Raw genomic sequence first — 19,397 nt, forward strand, 5'->3', positions numbered from 1 at the left:
CAGAACATACACACATAAAGCATTAAAAACCATTAAAAAACTAAACATGTGGGTGATTAAGATGTGCCGCCATATGCCTGGGCAAAGAGGAAAGTCTTAACCTGGCACCGGAAAGATAGCAGCGTTGGTGCCAGGCGAGCCTCGTCAGGGAGATCATTCCATAGTCTGGGGGCCACCACCGAAAAGGCCCTGTCCCTCATTGCCACACTCCGAGCCTCTCTCGCAGTAGGCACCCGGAGGAGGACCTTAGATGTTGAACGAAGTGACCGGGTATATTCACGTCGGGAGAGGCGTCTGTTTTGGTTTGTGTTTTCTTTGTTGGGCTGCCTCTTAATATCTTTCCTTAGCTCTGTATCACTGGTGTTCTTGCTTGAATGAGACTCTTGTTCCCTGGGCTAACGGATAGGGCCAGGGGGTTCTTTTGCCCTTCCTTCTGCTATGCCAAGGCAACTATCAGTGGGAGCCTTGGACTATCAAGTGTTCTTTCTGGCAGGGAGGGGGAAGCAGCTGCTTGCTGGTGCTCCTTCTCTGGCCAATCGATTGGCCAGGTTAGTCACCCACTTGGCCAGATGTTATTCCTGGGAAGCAGAGGTGCAGCCTCCCAGTGGTCCTATGTCCCACAACTGATTGCAGAAGCCAGCATGTGCTTCCCTTCCTCCTTAAAAAATAATTATACATTCTGGTAGAAAGCTAATGGCAGACTGCATTCTTAGATGCAGAATGGATCAGGATACACTCCCTGAATACCAACCAATTGGAGCAGAAAGCTAAGTAACCCTACTGAGCCCCCAGGTACCCACTGAGCTTAACTAAATACAATGGAGCCTGCCACGACACAGGCTATGAACACCAGGCCCGGCCACGGCCACTCCCTGCTCAAGCCAAGCACCACCGCTTGATACGCCTGAGGCGAGGGACAAACACCGCCTTTCTCCAAACTATGTGGAGAAAGGGGTTACATGGAGAAGGATTTCAATAATAAAATAATGCGCTGTGAATTATATGTGCTGAGGTGAATTATTGTCAGAGTGGGTGCTAAATGAATAAACTTCAGATGATAAATGCCAAACAGACACATGGGATTTTTGTGGTAATTAAAACAAAATGATTACAATTTATTTTAAAAGTTCACAAGCTTTGTTTCATTATAAAACATTTAAAACCCTTTTTGAAACCTCTCATCCAATCCTTTCACCCATTCACATACACACTTTCCTGTCACAGACACATTCGCTCTTGGATTTTATTATCGGTATTGTTTATTTTACACAAACTGTCTATCTGCACACCCCACTCAAAAGACACCACTCTCTATACCAGAGCTTTCCAAACTGTGTGTCGCGACACATTAGTGTGTCAGCTGCAGTGTGTAGGTGTGTTGTGTGAACGTAACAAGAAACCACTGAGTTTATGTGAAATAAGCAATACCAACTTGCATGCATTTTTACGCAGCAAAGGTGCCAATTAGTCTGGTGCACTAGTATGTTCCCCTTCCGTCGTATCCGTGTATGAACACCACGGTCGAGGGATCATACAGGTACTGCGCATGAGCAGTATGCATAATCGGGTCGAAACAGCTGATTCTGCATCACTTCCGGTGACGCAGCTGCACCTGAAGTGACGCATTCGAGAAATTCCATGGGTCCAGTTTTTTGATAGAACACCGTCTCAACCGCCGCATGACAAAATTGGTTCAATGTGAAAAGTCTTGGAAATGTATGTTATTATCTTGCAAATCATATATTTTTAAAAATATAAATGAAAGGTTTTCATGAGATATGTTGTGTCCCCAAACATTTAATTATTACAATTTATGTATGTGTCCGTATCTCTTATAAGGGGTTAGTTTAACCTTTGGTTTGCTAGTAAAACTGAATTACTGTGTCGCAAAATGATGCATGTCTAAAAAGTGTGTCACCAACATGAAAAGTTTGGAAAGCTCTGCTCTATACTGAACCTCAAACTCTCCAGAACCCAAGTACTCTACACACCAAGAGCTAACATACAGAGCTAACCCAGAGAGAGCTCCCAATCTCCTCAGTCATCCCCTTATATATCCTCCTCCCCACTCCTCAGACATTCTAACTCCACCCACTCAGGTCAACATTCTAAGCACCACAGACTTACCAATCTCAGACATGCATTAGGGAACTGACTTGTGGGGTGTAACACCACAGAGCCCACTCTCAAATTTTAACCCAGTGAACCAGATTCATTATAGAGTCAAGCATAACAAACCTATTGTAGCCTCTGTGTAAAACTGTTTGACTCCAGTGTGTTTAACGAGTCTTAACCCTGAAGAAACCTTTTTTAAAACCTTGATCTCTGATTGTGTAATTTAGTTAATTCTAAGTACGATTCTGAATAAAACTCGATCCAAGTTTTTATGTGTAGCTGTCCAAAAAGTAAACACAGAACTCAACAGAAATGATGTAGCAAGTCTTACCCTCTAGTTCTTTTACCAGTTTAGTAAATTCATGATCAAACATCATATGGTCTGGGATAGAAAAGCTTGGCTGAGGTTTCTGAGCTGCTCGGGAATAGAGTTCGTGTTTGCAAATGAATCCCAATTTCTCAATGAAGTTTTCCTTGCCAATCCTCTTTTCTATCAGCTGCTTTAGTTTCTCCCTTGGGGAAGGGGAGGGGGAGAGAGAATTACTTAAACCATCATAAATTGAACAAAGCTGTCTTCTTTATAATCAACCCCCTGATCCCCTTGCCCCTATTTAACAAAGAAATAAATTTTGAATGGTAGAAGGAGAATCAGCTAAGAACAAAAATAAAGGCTGAAAGGTGGAGGGAAGGAGGAGAGGACTGTCAAATACATCAAAGGCAACAGAGAGAATGAAATGGTCAAGCACATAGAAATTACCATCAGATTTGGCAGTGAAGACAGTTTCAGTGGAGTGCTGGGGGGTTGGGTTTTTTTTTAAAAAAAGTATTCATTATTATCCCACCTTTCCACCAAAAATGGTGTGCAAGGTGGCCAACAACAACAAATTTAAGCTTAAAGCAAAACTGAATAAAAAACGGAAACTCTCACTGACACTCCAAGCATCTAATAAAGTGCGCTACAGTCCACTAAACTTATGCCAAAATAAATGTATTGGTCTTTGAAGTTGCCACAAAATGCATCAACACGAGCCATTCAGCTCTATGGGAGAAACATTCCACTGGATAATTTGCTGAGTGTCCCTTACAGCTTCAAACATTTGAACCTACCAAACTAATAATAAAATAAGTCTAGGTTCGGATCAGTTATTTTCATGGACTTAATCAGAATGGAAAGTACATCTACATTCTAGTGTCCTGTAAATTATATTCGATAAGATGGAAAATGTCTGAATGACAGTGAATGGGGCTTCACTACTTATATACAAGCTATTTGGAACTCTGGAAACTGTGTGATCTTTATGCACCATCCCAACCTCCTTCAATATACTTACTTCTTATAATTCTCAAGTGAGTTGTCATTGTAATAAATAGAAATTCCTAACAAAAGAGCACACAATCCTTGGACTAATTGCTCCTCTTCTCCAAGATTTTCTGCTATCTGTCCTGTTAGCTAAATCATTTGCTAAGGATATTTAGTCATTTCATAGGCAAAATGAGCCTCATTCTTGAATAACACTGGCCTATATATATTTTTTGTCATCAGTAGCTGAACTGAACGCAAATAAATATTACCTGTCAAATCATTAGTTAACAGAACTATGTACGTATATTGTGTTCTAGATACACCACATATAACATATAGTAAGTGGATTTTAAGATATCTTGAAGGCACGCCCAAGGTGTAGAGAAGGCAACAAATCCATTTATGAGCACATTATGGAACTGTTTATGAAGCTGTCTTGCAATAATTAACATATTCTGAAGAGTGTCAGAAATGGAAACTTCTGTTTAACAGTTATTTTAAATATATTTCTTTTGGAGAATTAAAACATCTTCCATCACAATTAAACAAGTTTGAGTTATAAGCCTATGTTGCCAAAACTTCCTTAAATAATGTTACATATACTTCTACCAAGTAGAGAGAAAGCTTACTGGTGCACTTTATGCAGTAAACATTATTGCTGCAGGTACAATGGCATTTCCGGCAAATGTGTCAAGTGCGGAAACGCACGAATACATTTAGACACTTGTGTACATGTTATGTGTAACAGCAATCTACATTGCAACACTAATGTTTATTTTGTAAAGTGTGGAGCCCACTGCTCTGGGGCTCTGATGCACAATTTTTGCTCTTAAAAACATTGTCTTTAATTCAGAAGCATTAACGAATTTTTCAAAGGATACAAATGGAATATTGGCTGGATTGTGGAGAAAGTGTGTGACAGCAATAGGGCAGTTGCTTAGCCAAGTACAAAGCAGCATCAATAATCCAACTCTTGTCTGCACTTTGCTTCCCTGAAATAAAACGAAGAAACAAACGTTACTTGTATTTACAGGTCTTTTGTTTCGTTCACACGTTTTCTGCTTTGAAGCATTACCCAAACCTCCAGAAATCTGAAATATTGGTCAAGAACAAGACAATGATCAAACAATTGTTCACTATGTGAAACCATTCAATAATTTTCTCCATTTGCCCAGAAGTGAGTGTCTTATTGTAGAGAAAGTGGCACCATCCAAGCCCAAAAGGGAAACTTCAGCAGGCTTGGGGGAACCTCAAGGTTTAGAGAACTGTGCGCGCGCACGCACACACACACACACAATCAGAAAAAAATGTAAGGGGAAAAGAAATACCCCAAAGAGCCTAAGGAGAACACTGAGTCCGATGGAAAAGAAAACAAGGATAGAGGGTGGAGAGATGGAATCAGCTGGGGAAGAGGATGGTGTGGTTGAGACAGCCTGGAAAGTTTTATTCAAAGGTTGCTGCTAACCTGGCAAGAGAGAGACAGAGTCAAACTAGATGTTACTTTAATTGTTGTTAGCAACTACATCTGGGCTTGTTTTTTTAAAAAAACAGTAGGGGTGGGGAACCACAGCACATGGGGTGGGGGGAGGCTTAACCTTTCCCTCCTCAGCTACGATCCCAATGAAAATTACTCACTTCCACCATCACAACTGCTTTTGTTCTAACGTGAATGACCATGCTTTGGGTTGGGTGGCTGTTGGAATTGTGGCTGAGGAAGCAAGGGTTAAATTTGTTGTGCTCCCCAGACATGAATAACACCATCATCACCACCATCATTATCATTATTATCATCATCATCATGGTATGGTTGCTAACCATGCAATCAAAGTAATACCTAGTCAAGGGGGGGGGTAAAGAGGAGCGTGGAAAGAGGGCAATTACTTTTGTGTCTCTCAGTTGCCCTTTGCTCCATTTCTCTGCTTCTCTTTCCTCCTCTGAGAGAAATGAGCAAAGGAGTATTAAGGAAGACACATAAAATAAAGACAGAGTGAACCTTCTCGTTGTCTGGACAGGCCATTTCCTAGCTAACACTGAGAGGCTATTTTTAACCCTCCAATGACAGAACGTTTTACTTTATCTGTTTTGGGGGTCAAATGTACCCCAAGAAAGCGTAAGAATAAAAAAAGTTGGGAGAGATTATTAAATATGATTCCATTTCTATATAAACCAGAGGTGGGCAACCTTAAGAAGGCTGTACCCCACAAGCCTGTGGGTGCAAAAAACAGGTTGGGGTGGTGAGTTAAAAATAAGAGCAAAATGGAGTACGTAGCTAATATATTTCCAGAAATTATATTTCTGTAACTATTATATTTACAGAAATTCATATATATATATATATATATATATATATATATATATATATGAAGTCTGAATGAAACGCTCCCCAATTGATTTTAGAGCCAAACTTAGCCTCTACTGAAGCAATGGAGGAACCATTTCATCACGGCTATTCCCAACAGCGCTCCAGTAACGTCTAAATGCAGGAACCACAATGCAAGGAGCAAATGGTACAGTTCCTTTCCACAGCAGCATTGCCAAGCATTCTGCAGTGGCTCCTCCCATGTCACTGCTGTATCGAATGAGCCCCAAGATGCGTTCCCCACTCCCACAATCAGCCAACCGCAAAAGGCAGTATCAACTATTAGAGAACAAGAGGTCACAAAAGGCAGTGTCAGCTATGGTTGAGCCATGATTCTACAGCAGACTCTGGCCCACTGTTTTGTGTTTTTAAATGTTTTTAGTTAAATACATTGGCTTGCATTCCAATGTAAGGGATACCTTGTCCCAATTCGCACTGTTCTGGAGGGCCCTCTGACACTCCAGAGAGGGTGTTTTTTGGGGTGTGTGAATGTGTGTGTGTGCAGGCGGCTGTAGGAGGGAGAAGGGGACGGGAAGTTGCCTGGGAATTTCCTTAAGTTTCTTGATCTAGGATGTGAATCATTACATTTATGGTGATTATTTTGGATTTTATATTGTCTGCATTTAGAAAAGAAGTAAAGTTCTCAGCAGCAGGCCTGGCATTGCTATTCAGTTACTCGGAGGGATGTCCTCCTAACCCAACATGCCAGAAAAGCTCACTTTGGGGCAAAGAAACACAAGACACTCCGTTCATATTGCATGCATGTGCAACACACGTTCAAAACATCAGCTGACGAACCAATCCATTCTGTATGCATATTGAACATGATATATTAAAACAACCTGATTCTGTTCATCCTGAAACAGAACGTTAGGGTCTTAATCCAGAGAAACTAGGGCTGCAATCCTGTATCTTCTTACCTGGGAGTAAGCAGCACTGATCTCAACGGAACCTTTTTTGAGTAGATGCATGCTGTAAGTTTTTCACAAAATTGTGCACTTAACTGTTTTATATGTCAATTTTTCTTTTAATACCACTACTTTAAAAAAAAAAAGCTGTAACACATGTTAGGATCCAGAGAGGGTGGCCTAAAAATACATTAAGTCTGGAAGCAACCTCAGAGTTTGGCAGAGTGCTGTTCTGAGGAAACTATATACATTATAGCTCTTTATCTTTTTTTAGAAAACTTCCTAAGAAGATACTTGTGGTTTTCAAGACTAGTATAAGAAAAAGCTCTTGCTCTATCCTAGTAAGCTTATAACTAAGGGTATTCAACAGCAAGAATCTTTGCATTGTTCAAGCCCAGCTCATGACTCCAAAATCAAACTCCTCTATTCCTCAACTATCACCTAATTGTTCCAATTAGGTGATAGTTGCAGTTTCTGAATATTAGAGTGTGGAAATCTGCCTTTCACCAGCACAGACAAAATATGTAATTCAGCCTTCCCTGATCATCCTTAGGAGGCAATATTTGCAAAGTTGCTCTACAGTGCCTATTTCATAGCTCTAAGGCATTTTGCTAAAGACCAGGTAAGGAAGATAACTAATGAAAGATAGTATCCTGCCTCTAAGGGAGCTTGGTTCACGTTCTCCAAAGTGCTGTGCAGGCTGTTCCGATAATGGTACCATGCAATGAGGCTTTGTTAGTGGCAGCCCTCTGTTGTAGAACCCTCTCCCAGGAGAAATTTGACTAGCCCCTTCATTGATGGTTTTTAGATGGGCAGTCAAGATGTTTTAATTTTGTTGGGATTGTTATGGGTTTTGACAATAAATTTCACAGACTTGTGTTCTGCTATTTGCATTTTCTATTTTAACCTGAACTATATGATTGTAATTAACTACTACTACACTGGCTGTTTTTATTTTGTTTTTAGAGTGCCTTTACAATCCTCAATTTTTATTGTTATCAGGATTGGTTTACTGTTGATGTGAACAACCTTGGGGAGGGCGATAAATAAATATACTCTAAGCCAGCTCATTTCTTTATTATTATTATAAGAACATAGCAGTTTCTTTTCCGTGGGAGAGTCCCACCACCTCTCCCAACCAGCTGTGCACTTTTGAGAAGTGGCTGCTACTTAATTGTGCTGACAAGCAAGATTATTTTCTGGACAGCCTACAGCGCCTGGCTAACAGAACGCCAACGGAAGAGTTTGAGTTAATCACAAGTGGTTTTGCAACTTTGTTCCTCTAAAAATCAAGCTAGGAGCCATCTCAACCCTCAGATCCAAGATTTAATACTGATCTAATATGTATCTTATCCTGCAGGGTCAACACAAAATATTAATCATTTGATAATAGGAATATTAAAGCATCTCAATTAAAGTAATAGTGAGGGCACTAACCAAGATTACCATCTTGACTCAATATAGTCAACGTTTTGGAAAATCTGTAGATGCCTCATTTTCCAATCTGGCTGTGAAAAAGCTTAATAGCTTTAAATACTGATTCGGCTTCACACAAAAGAAGTACTGAATTCACATTTAGAGAAAAGAAAGAAGTTTACCACACTGAGTACCCAGTGGCTGTGCAAAGGCTCCCCTAGTGCAAAGAGAAAGCACCCATAACAACCTTGTTTCCCAAACCACAGTTCCCCAACACCAACAAGAGTGGCAGACAGCTTGTTACTAGAAATAAAACTGGGCAGCAGGCACAAAACTGTAAGTAGAAAACCAACAACTTCAAAGCAGTTATTTCATCAAACACACAGCAAAGCTAAGACAGCAGAAAGACCCTATTGCTTCAGGTGTGCTGATACATACCCGTCTGTCGATCTTATCACCCTGTGAATCATACATTAAAAATTATAAAGGGAACGTTGCAGGCCCATTATATATTTGTACAATGCCGGGATAAGATCTAGTTTTTATTGTTTTCATAGTATTTTCATTGATGTGAGCCACCCTGAGGATGTTAACATTGAAGGGTAGCATACAAACCTATAAATTAACAATTCATCAAGTATGCAATGGCTATTCTGCTGGAGCACAACCGCTATCAAGGGCACAGGCTTTTGGATGATAGGGAACACAGAACCTATGGGGGTCTGGCTACCCTGCAGCTTAATACAGGTCAAATCTGCAGAATTTAACTCATAGAGGTTGCACTGCATTTGTATCTGGACATGTACTCCTTTAAATTACTTCCAAAACAGAAGATGGTTTATAAACAACAGTGCGGGATATGCCCAGCACTTTGATTATATAAGTAAAATGCAACTGCGATTTATCCCCCTCCCTACTAAAAAAGGTGCAGTTACACAAGCACATGCTTGAAGGGGGTGCAGTGATGCAAACAAGTCTAAAAATCAATTTGGAGGCTCAATTAGGAACATGGGACACCTTTTATAATGGGGAGAATGAACAAAGGCAGCAGGAGGAAGGCAAGCCTGTTTTGACTTCCACTTGCTTAGCAAATAGGATGGTCAAGCACTTTTGCACCCATACATTTCCTAGTATCTTACATTTGTAACACAGGTATTTCTCCTTGTTCTGCTTGTGAGAAAACAAATGCTATTTCTGAGAAGCCCTCCATGCGGTTATGCATATTTTTTCTTTCAGTTCTGTGAAAGATTTACACACCAACTTGACTACAAACATATTTTATTTATATTTTCTCATTCAGCTTTGTTCCTGTATATTAGCCATAGATATTACCTGTCATGCTAGCAAACAACCAATTCATGACTTTACTCTTAAGAACATAAGAAGTGCCCTGATGCTGGATCAGACCAAGGGTCCATCTAGTCCAGCACTCTGTTCACACAGTGGCCAACCAGCCATCAGCCAGGGATGAACAAGCAGGACATGGTGCAACAGCACCCTCCCACCCATGTTCCCCAGCAACTGTACTGATGGGAATTCAACAAAAATTGATGAAAAAAGATATTTGGTTGGATCCAGACTTCATCATCCTTAGGTCTGACCCATTGAAACCAATGGGACTTAAATTAGTCATAACTTCAATGGGCCTATTCTGGATATGGATCTGATCCACTGTATACTTAAGAGCAACATTTTGTGTACAAGACAATTCACTACCGAAACGTTTTGCGTACAAGGTAATGCATTACTGAAATTTAAAAACAATCAACATGACAGAGGACCCGAAACAGCCTTCTTTCTACTAAAGAGAACCGTGTACCTTGATATAAAGGGGACTATTGTTTCATTAGTTTAACAGGTGACCTATGAATGTACGAAAGGAGAAAAAAGATACTGTACCTGAGATAGAATGTTGGTGCACTGTTGAAGTAAGGACACTGGAGGGTTCCCAATACTTGTTGCAAGCTGCACTCTTAGCAGCTGCTCTTTCAGGGCTGCATTTTCTTGCAAAGCATGAGCCAATGCTACAGCTGCACACCAGTTTGAAAGGGAGTCCGTAGAAAAGAGTCCTCCACACAGTAGCTGGCCAGCTGAGACTGAATTCCCAGTAGCTGTAATAGCAGGCACATAGTTTAGTGCCATCAAAAAATACCAGAGTTGCTATTTCAGACACATTTACACAGAGCTTTTGAAAATACCTGGAAGTTCATTTAAAACAGTTCCAAAATATGGCACATGCATGTTCTGCAGTGGTAGCACTGCACTAAGTGCCCTATAAGCCGCTGATAAGAGAAAGGAAGGTATTTTTCTTGATTAAAATAAAAGAAGAAACTAGAGAACAATCTATTATCATATCTCAGAATGCTTAAATCCCCCAAAGTTGATAATTTCTCCTCTCTCCCCAAAGTGCTATTTTTGCATGCCACCTTTGTCTCCCCACTATCCAAATTGTCAGAAAAGTATCCAATGAATACTTCAGCAATGCACCATTCTGTATTGAGCTCCTAATTCCAGTCCTCCACTAGGCATGTCAGAGAAATCCAAAACAGATTCAAATAAGATCGGATTTTTGTGAATCTGTCTTGCGGAATCGACGTCAGACCAGTTTTGTCTGAGTCCATGAACTTTTGGAGTTTTTTTCTTTTTACTCAGGAGAAGATTTGCTCAAGTGTCCATTTGTGCTAATGCTCATTAGTTCAAGTTCAGATTACCGCAAGTGTACATGTACAGAGAAATGAAACTCTTGTACAAAAACATCTGATTCTGTTAATGAGCAGATGATGGAACAAAAGATACCTGACAATATGTGAAACGCAAGCAGAATGGATTTAACAAATTCTTAACCTCTGCAAATGTCTGGACTCTGCCATAAAATCGCAGGGATATATTTAAAATTCTATACCATCAATGGTTGAAGGCAGAAGCGTTGACACAATTTCTCCTTGCCCCTTCTGGTTCTTGTATAAGAAGCACTGGAAACAGTAAAGGACAGCACAGCGCAGCACAAACGGTTGCCTTTCATTTACCATTGACATAAGGAGTACTACAATTGCAGGCCTGTCAAGTTTGAAAGAAGACAATAATTTTTAAAAGAAAAAGTGTGTATATATACACATACACACACACACACACAACTATTGGACTGAATTATTAATAGTCAAGGGGAAATTATCAGCTAAACAGAAGGCATTCACCTCTGTGTACCATTATAAGAAGGGCGCTGTTAGAAAATATTAAAAATGTTTCCAAGGTCAACTGATGCCTTTACCTTTCTTTGCTTTTCTTGTTCTTCCAAATAATTACTATGGGGCACAGATAAGATGCTAACAGCACTCAAAACTAGAAAACAACATTAGATCTCCATCACAGGATGAAAGAGAAGTCCATTTAACTGCTAAGGTTTTGTTGGTTGGCAACAGAATGCTTCATTTGACTCCTTCAATCTTGCCTACAGGGCTTCTTGTTTCTTCATAAAGAAGGAAACATACAACAAGCACAAGCACTTTTTAATTTTTTTTGCTGTGTCATGTTTTTGGGGGGGGGGGTCTTGGAGTCATTTTTTTTTAAAAAATGCCTGTCTCTTTTTCTCTACACACACACAGAGAGAATATATGTATGTATATATGTTTCTCCCTCTCATATATGTTTATGTTACATTAAACTTTACCAGATCAAAGCCACATTAGTCCTTCCTTGCACATTGCACTTTTAATTTACATATTGCTTTACAATCATAATTTATAATCTAAAAAAAACCCCTCCATTTGGTTAGCCCACTTCATATGAGAGTGACTTATCCAAGGCCAAAAAATGAGTCTATGTTTCTCTCTGGTGCTTACTGAACTCAGTGCGTTCAATGAAGATGCTCTGGTCAATCAGTGGGCAGTTTTTAACATCAATATTTTTAGGCATACATTCCCATACTTTCTTTGGCTGTCTGCACTAGCTGATTTCCTTTGACTTTGATCAGACATAAAAGGTTTATTCCACAGTTAACTCTTCTGCTGCTCTGTCTACACCAAACACACATCCTCCTACTGGATAGATAACCTTGCAACAGAAGACTTGCACGGCCACCTATAAAGAACTCTACTTATGAATGCCTCCAGCTTGAATTTTTGAACACTAGGATTATGGGGGCAGTGTTCCACAATATTACGTTGTGAAAGCTATTGGGGGTAACCCAGGACTGTCTGGAAAAAGGATGAGAGAGGATCCAGAGCTCAGTGGCAAAACATATGTGTTGCACGAAAAGTCATGGGTTCAACCACTGGACCTGCCAGTTAAACAGCTCTCAGATAAAAGAGCTAACACCAACTCCTCTCAGAGGCCTGAAGAGCTGATGCAAGTCAGTAACCTTTTCAGACCTGAGCCCCACTTTTAACCCCACATACTCCTGATTGCAAAAGAAAATAGTAGTGCCACACATTATGTCAGGGAAGGACAGGTTGCTTACCTGTAACTGTGGTTCTTCGAGTGGTCATCTGTGCAGTCACACATATGGGCTCTGTGCCTACGCGAAGCCCCGCTTCGAGAATCTTCTATAGCTAAGAGGCATTTTGGGCGGGAACCCCTCCCCCTCTACTGCGCATATGCAGAGGGGTTCCTGCCCAGATTCCCTCAGTTCTTCTTCGACCAGTAGGCCTCATCTAAGGAATTTGGATACTTTTAGGTGTATCTGAAAAAACTAGTTGATAAAGCATTAGTAATACTTAATGGACACCAAGAGGGGAGTATGGTGGGTGGGTTGTGTGACTGCACAGATGACCACTCGAAGAACCACAGTTACAGGTAAGCAACCTGTCCTTCTTCTTTGTGGTCTCAGTGCATCACACATATGGGCGATTAGCAAGCTTTTACTCACCGGAGGAGGGTTGGTGTCCTTAGGTGAATACAGATGATAATACTGCCCTGCCAAAGGAGCAGTCAGATCTCGACCTGACATCCAGTTTGTAGTGTGACACAAACGTCATTGGTTGAGCCCACGTTGCTGCCTTGCATATTTCTGGGATGGTGATGCCACAATGGAAGGCAGATGGTGTGGAAACAGCTCTGGTGGAGTGCCCCTTGATCGATTTTGGGGGTTCCAATTTTTGTAGCTGATAGGCTAGAGTAATGCACTGGACCAGCCAGGAGGAGAGTCTCTGAGATGATACAGGCTGGCCTCTTTGGCTTTCTCCATGACGAACGAATAAACGTTGTGACTTTCGTAATGGAGCAGTGCGATCTTTATAAAAGGCTAAAGCTCTCCTCACATCAAGTGAGTGAAGAGTTCTTTCCAATGCAGTAGAAGGAGATGGAAAGAAAGCTGGTAAGACAATGTCCTGGTTGACATGGAACGTAGACACCACCTTAGGTAGGAATTGGATGTCAGGACGGAGTACCACCTTGTCATAGTGAAAAACAAGGTATGGTTCATCTATTCTCAGAGCACATAGTTCACTTGCTCGCCTTGCAGATGTTATTGTAACTAAGAATACAACTTTTAATGTAAGAAGGCGTAAATCAGTGGTCGCTAATGGCTCAAAAGGTGTCCTTGACAGCGCATGGAGTACTACTGACAAGCTCCAGGAAGGAGAAAAGGTTCTTACTGGTGGGTTTAAGTTAGATACGCCCCTTAAAAACCATTTAACTGTTGGGTGTGAAAACACCTTAAAACCATCAATGCAATCATGGAAAAAAGAGATTGCTACTAAGTATACTTTTAACGAAGAAACTTTCAGACCCTTGTCGACTAAAAACAATAAAAGTGACAGGATCTGATTAACTAAACAACTTTTAGGAAGAAAACCGTTTTCGAAAGCGAATGAATTGAATGCAGCCCACTTCCTGTTATAATTCAGTCTTGTGGAAGGTTTCAGTGCTGCATCCAAAATCGTTTGGATCTTGGCTGTCAAGTTAATGTTCGATATTGAGGAATTAGCCTCCATGCTGTCATGTGGAGCGTGTGTAGGTCCGGATGATGTATCTGACCTCGGTGCTGGGAGAGAAGATCCTTTTGTGTGGGCAGCTCCCAGAATAGGCCCAGCGACCTGTTCAGGAGCGTCGCGAACCAATTCTGCCTGGGCCACCAGGGTGTCAGAATTATGCAATTCGCATTGTCTTGGACAATCTTGGCTAGTATCCTCGTTATGAGAGGAAATGGCAGGAACATGTATAGGAAGGAGTGGCTCCATTTGTAAAGAAACGCATCCCCTAGTGATCGTCTTCCTATTCCTGCTCTACTGCAGAAGAGATCGCAAACTGTGTTGTCTTCCGTTGCGAACAGGTGTATTTGTGGTTTCCCCCAGGTCTAAAAAATCTGGTCAATGATCGTGGGATGAATACTCCATTCGTGTACAACCGACGCATGTCTGCTGAGGGTGTCTGCTAGCTGGTTGTCCAGCCCTGCTATATGGACCGCCGTCAGGGATATATGACGTCGAGTGCACCACTCCCAGATGTGAATGGTAAGTTTATCAGTGGTGGGGATTTGGTTCCCGCCTGTTTGTTGAGGTAGAACACAACTGTTGTGTTGTCTGAGGTTACTTGTATATGTTGGTTGACTATCCTTGTCTCGAATGCCTTGAGGGCTTTTTGGACGGCTAGTAGTTCAAGATAGTTTATGTGTTTTTTCTTTTCCTTTGACGTCCACGATCCTTGTACTCTTAAGGAATTGAGATGGGCTCCCCAACCGTCGAGTGAGGCATCCGTTGTGATTGCTATGGTTGGAGTGGAGGGTTGGAATGGTACTCCTTTTGTCAGGTTGTGGTGGTTTTCCCACCATTTCAAAGATTTGACCACATTTGGTGGTAAGGTTAAAATGGTTTTCCTGGCGTTTTGCAAAGGATTGAATTGTCTGTTGAACCACATTTGTAAGATTCTCATTTTGAGTCTTGCTAGGGGCACCACCATGGTGGTTGATGCCATTAGTCCTAACAGTCTTTGTACTGTGTGAGAGGTGACAACTCGTTGTTTTCTCACTTGAATTGTCAGGGTTCTTATGGTAGTTGCTCTGTCTACAGGTAAGTATGCTTTTGAAGTGTCTGAGTTTAAGATTGCTCCTATGTACTTTATTATTCTGGTTGGGGAGAGAACGGACTTTTCTGCATTTATTAAGAGACCTAATTGGTTTAAGAGGTCTCGAACATAGAGGATATGTTGTCGAAGGATTTGCTTCGACTCTGCTACCACCAGCCAGTCGTCTATATTAGGGTGAATTTGTATGCCCTGCTTTCTGAGATGGGAGCAGACTGCTGCAACACACTTTGTGAATACCCTCGGAGCTGTTGAAAGACTGAAGGGCAACACTCGGTATTGGAAAGCTCGATCGCCAATGATGAAATGGAGAAATCGTTGACTGTTGGGATGGATGGCTATATGGAAGTAAGCATCCTTTAGATCTATGGAGGCAAACCAAGAATGATTTGTGAGTAGTGGTAGTATATTGGGGAGGGAGACCATTCGAAATTTTCTTGGTGTGATGTAGTAGTTTACGTCCCTTAGATCTAAATTAGGACGAATTCCTCCGTCGCTCTTTGGAACGGTGAAATACCGAGAGTAAACCCCCCCCCGGTGTAGATGTTGCTTTGGTACCGGCCGTATTGCTCCCTTTCTTAGTAGCGAGTAAACCTCCTGTTGTAGCGCCACTGATGGTGATGTTCATTTTAGACGTCCCGTCGGTGGTAGGGAATCGAATTCTACTTTGTATCCCCCTTCGACTATCGAGAGAACCCATTTGTCTGTTGTTATTTGGGCCCATGTCTCGATCGATGCTGATAGACGATTGCCGAAGGGGAGACTTGTGTCGGTGGTGGGTATTTATTTATTTATTTATTTATTACATTTCTATACCACCCAATAGCCGAAGCTCTCTGGGCGGTTCACAAAAATTAAAACAACAAAAAACATCCAACAGGTTAAAAACACAATTATGAAATACAGTATAAAAAGCGCAACCAGGATAAAACCACACAGCAAAGTTGATTATAAGATTAAAATACAGAGTTAAAACAGTAAAATTTAAATTTAAGTTAAAATTAAGTGTTAAAATACTGAGTGAATAAAAAGGTCTTCAGCTGGCAACGAAAGCAGTACAGTGTAGGCGCCAGGCGGACCTCTCTGGGGAGCTCGTTCCACAACCGGGGTGCCACAGCGGAGAAAGCCCTCCTCCTAGTAGCCACCTGCCTCACTTCCTTTGGCAGGGGCTCACGGAGAAGGGCCCCTGTAGATGATCTTAAGGTCCGGGTAGGTACATATGGGAGGAGGCGTTCCTTCAGATAACCTGGCCCCAAACCGTTTAGGGCTTTAAATGTCAATACCAGCACTTTGAATTGGGCCCGGACCTGGACTGGCGTAATGTGATCTCGTCGGCCAGTCCCTGTTAGTAAACGGGCTGCCCTGTTTTGTACCAGCTGAAGCTTCTGGACCATTTTCAAAGGCAGCCCCACGTATAACGCATTGCAGTAATCCAAGCGAGAGGTTATCAGAGCATGGATAACTGTAGCTAGGCTATCTCTGTCCAGATAAGGGCGTAGTTGGTATATCAACCTAAGCTGATAAAAGGTGCTCTTTGCCACTGAGTTCACCTGTGCCTCAAGTGACAGTTCTGGATCCAAGAGCACCCCCAAACTACGGACCCGATCCTTTAGGGAGAGTGCAACCCCGTCCAGGACAGGGCAAACATCACCTCGCCGGAGAGATGAACCACCCGCTAACAGTTCCTCCGTCTTGTCTGGATTGAGTCTCAGTTTGTTAGCCCTCATCCAGTCCATTACCATGCTCAGGCACTGGTTCAGAACAGTCACTGCCTCACCTGGGTTTGATGAAAAGGAAAGGTAGAGCTGGGTATCATCCGCATATTGATGACACCTCAGTCCACATCTCCGGATAACCTCCCCCAGCGGCTTCATGTATATGTTAAACAGCATAGGGGATAAGATAGAGCCCTGTGGAACCCCATGGCTTAGGAGCCACGGCACAGAGCAATAATCCCCCAGCACCACCTTCTGGAATCGGCCATCCAAGTAGAAGCGGAACCACTGCAACGCAGTACCTCCAACTCCCAGCTCAGACAACCTATCCAGAAGGATACCATGGTCGATGGTATCGAAGGCCGCTGAGAGGTCCAGGAGAATCAACAGGGTCGCACTCCCCCTGTCTCTCTCCCGACAGAGGTCATCCCACAGGGCGACCAAGGCAGTTTCCATTCCAAAACCAGGCCTGAAACCCGATATCAAGTCAAAGACGCCGGTTTTGTTGGTAGTCCTGCCTCTGACGTTGAAATTTTGGCTTTGATGTCGGAAATTGTCTCCTTCCTTGTTGTATTGCTGGTAGCTGTCTTTGTTGCTGTTTGTCTGCTTGGTATCGTGGTGCGTTATTTCCAGGTCTATACCACTTTCTTGGCTTGTAGTATTGACTCTGTTGCATCGCTCCAGTCCCCATTTTTCTGGCAGTTGTTCTTGCCTTCTGCACCGTATCCATTGCCTCAACGGTCGTGGAATTGAAGAGGCCAGATCCGTTGAAAGGGAGGCTTTCTATGCGTGTCCTGGCTTCTTGCGAGAGGCCTGCGGATCTTAACCAGGCATGCCTACGTAATGCCACCACTCCCACCATGGTCTTAGCTCCGCAATCTGATTGATGCTTTGCAGTTGCGATCTGTTGGCGTGCCATGCGTGTGGCTTCAGCGTGAAAAATCCTTGCGAGGTCTCTCTGATCATCTCCTAGATGTTCGCACAGGGACATAATCTTTTCCCAGAGGAAGAGCTGATACCTCGACATCGTAGCCTGGTAGTTGGCTATTTTTAGACTTAGAGTTGACGTGGAATAAAATCTTCATCCCATCAGGTCTAAACGTCTACCTTCTCTGTCGACTGGTGCTGTGTGCACCCTTTGTGAACGTCCCTGGGCAGACTCGACAATTATCGAGTTCGGTTGGGGATGCGTAAATAAAAATTCCGCGTCCTTCTCAAATACTCTATACATGTTATCAAGTCTCTTCGGTGAAGGTTGAAGAGTCGCAGGGTCTTTCCAGTGCTCTTTCACAGATTTTGCTAGTGTTGGAAGAAAGGGGATGGCTACCGGTGTTGTAGCCTCTGTATAAATGGCCTCAAACACTGGGTCTGTTAGTTTTTCCAATTCCTGTCTTGTTTCAATCCCAAGGGATTGTGCCATTCTTTGCACGATATCGGCAAAATGCCCCAATCCTTCTGATGGTGAAACGGCTCCTTGTGCCTCAACTATTGAGTCAGGCGATGGTAAAGACGGAGCTGCGGAAGTTATTGATATTGAATCGGAGCAGTAATTCTCCACAGATTGTGGAGAAGAGGGGATTTGTATTGTCTGAATTTCCATTTGTTGGTTTTGATGGATTGTTATGTCCGTAGGGCGCGATGGTTGTCCTGTTTTCTTCTTGCGTAGTCGTTTAGTTTGCAAAGGCATGTTCTGTCGGTTCAGGTGCTGACACCGTTGCTGACGGTCGATGTCGAGTTGGTGATCGTCGATACCGTTTGTCTAACTCACGCCAGTCTGCACAATGGTATGTGTTTCTAGGCGGTAATGACCATTGGGACTCTCTTTCCCAATCTCTCATAGGGGATCTAGAGCGATGTCGTCTTTGGTAATAAGAGTCGGATTCACGATAACGAGAATCTCCGGAACGGACCGACTCTGGGGATCGATGGCAGCTCGATGTCCGATCTCGGTAATCAGGTCTACGGTGATCTGAGGTAGGCAAGTTGATCGATGGTGGAGCCACGACTTGGGATGTCGATAATGGAAGCAGGTCCCTGCTTCGGACAGAGGATGTGTCCCTGATCTCTCCCTCCGATAACGAAGTTGTCGTTATGGGGTCGATTGTCAAAGCCAATTGGGTAACTACCCGCTGGGCTGTTGACGGTGGTGCTAATGTGGGCATCTCTTTCGACGTCGACGGTCTCCCCTCAATATCGTGTCTGTGAGGCACTTTGGATTTTTTCTTGTGTTTCGGTTTGTCTGAGGACTTAGGCGTCCTCGCCTTTTTGGACAGTTTTTTGGCTACCGAGGTAGCTAAGGAACGCCCTGACATAGCAGGGGTGTCCTGTCGGGGCTGGTCCGCTCGACTTGTTGTCGGCAGGACCGGAGCTGGAAGCACGAATGGCTCTTCTTGTGCCATGGCAGGTTTCTCTACTGCCTTGAGTGCCCTTTCCCACAGCTCAGCCCTTAGTTTGTCCACTCTGTGGCATCTCGTCAGCTTAGAAAAAGCTTGACAATGGGAACAAACTTTCACTTTGTGCCCCTCTCCCATACAGATTACACAAAAATTGTGTCCATCCGATGG

The 19,397-nt window shown here is 42.7% G+C and overlaps 1 protein-coding gene across 4 annotated transcripts in view; it reads right to left on the bottom strand.

The window, feature by feature from the left end:
• Positions 1-19,397, bottom strand: part of USO1 (USO1 vesicle transport factor) — a 306,934-nt gene that overhangs the window by 258,793 nt on the left and 28,744 nt on the right. For 3 of the 4 annotated variants that reach the window (XM_063131566.1, XM_063131582.1, XM_063131557.1), the window contains exons 12-17: positions 11,004-11,158; positions 10,001-10,212; positions 8,540-8,560; positions 4,300-4,410; positions 3,447-3,565; positions 2,447-2,628 (exon numbers count right to left, since the gene is read on the bottom strand). In XM_063131566.1, coding sequence (XP_062987636.1) covers positions 2,447-2,628; positions 3,447-3,565; positions 4,300-4,410; positions 8,540-8,560; positions 10,001-10,212; positions 11,004-11,158 — 800 coding nt within the window. The remainder of the gene's footprint in view (positions 1-2,446; positions 2,629-3,446; positions 3,566-4,299; positions 4,411-8,539; positions 8,561-10,000; positions 10,213-11,003; positions 11,159-19,397) is intronic. The other variant, XM_063131573.1, reaches the window with a different exon arrangement.

This window comes from Elgaria multicarinata, chromosome 1 (genome assembly GCF_023053635.1).
Source record: "Elgaria multicarinata webbii isolate HBS135686 ecotype San Diego chromosome 1, rElgMul1.1.pri, whole genome shotgun sequence".
Classification (NCBI taxonomy): Eukaryota; Metazoa; Chordata; class Lepidosauria; order Squamata; family Anguidae; genus Elgaria; species Elgaria multicarinata.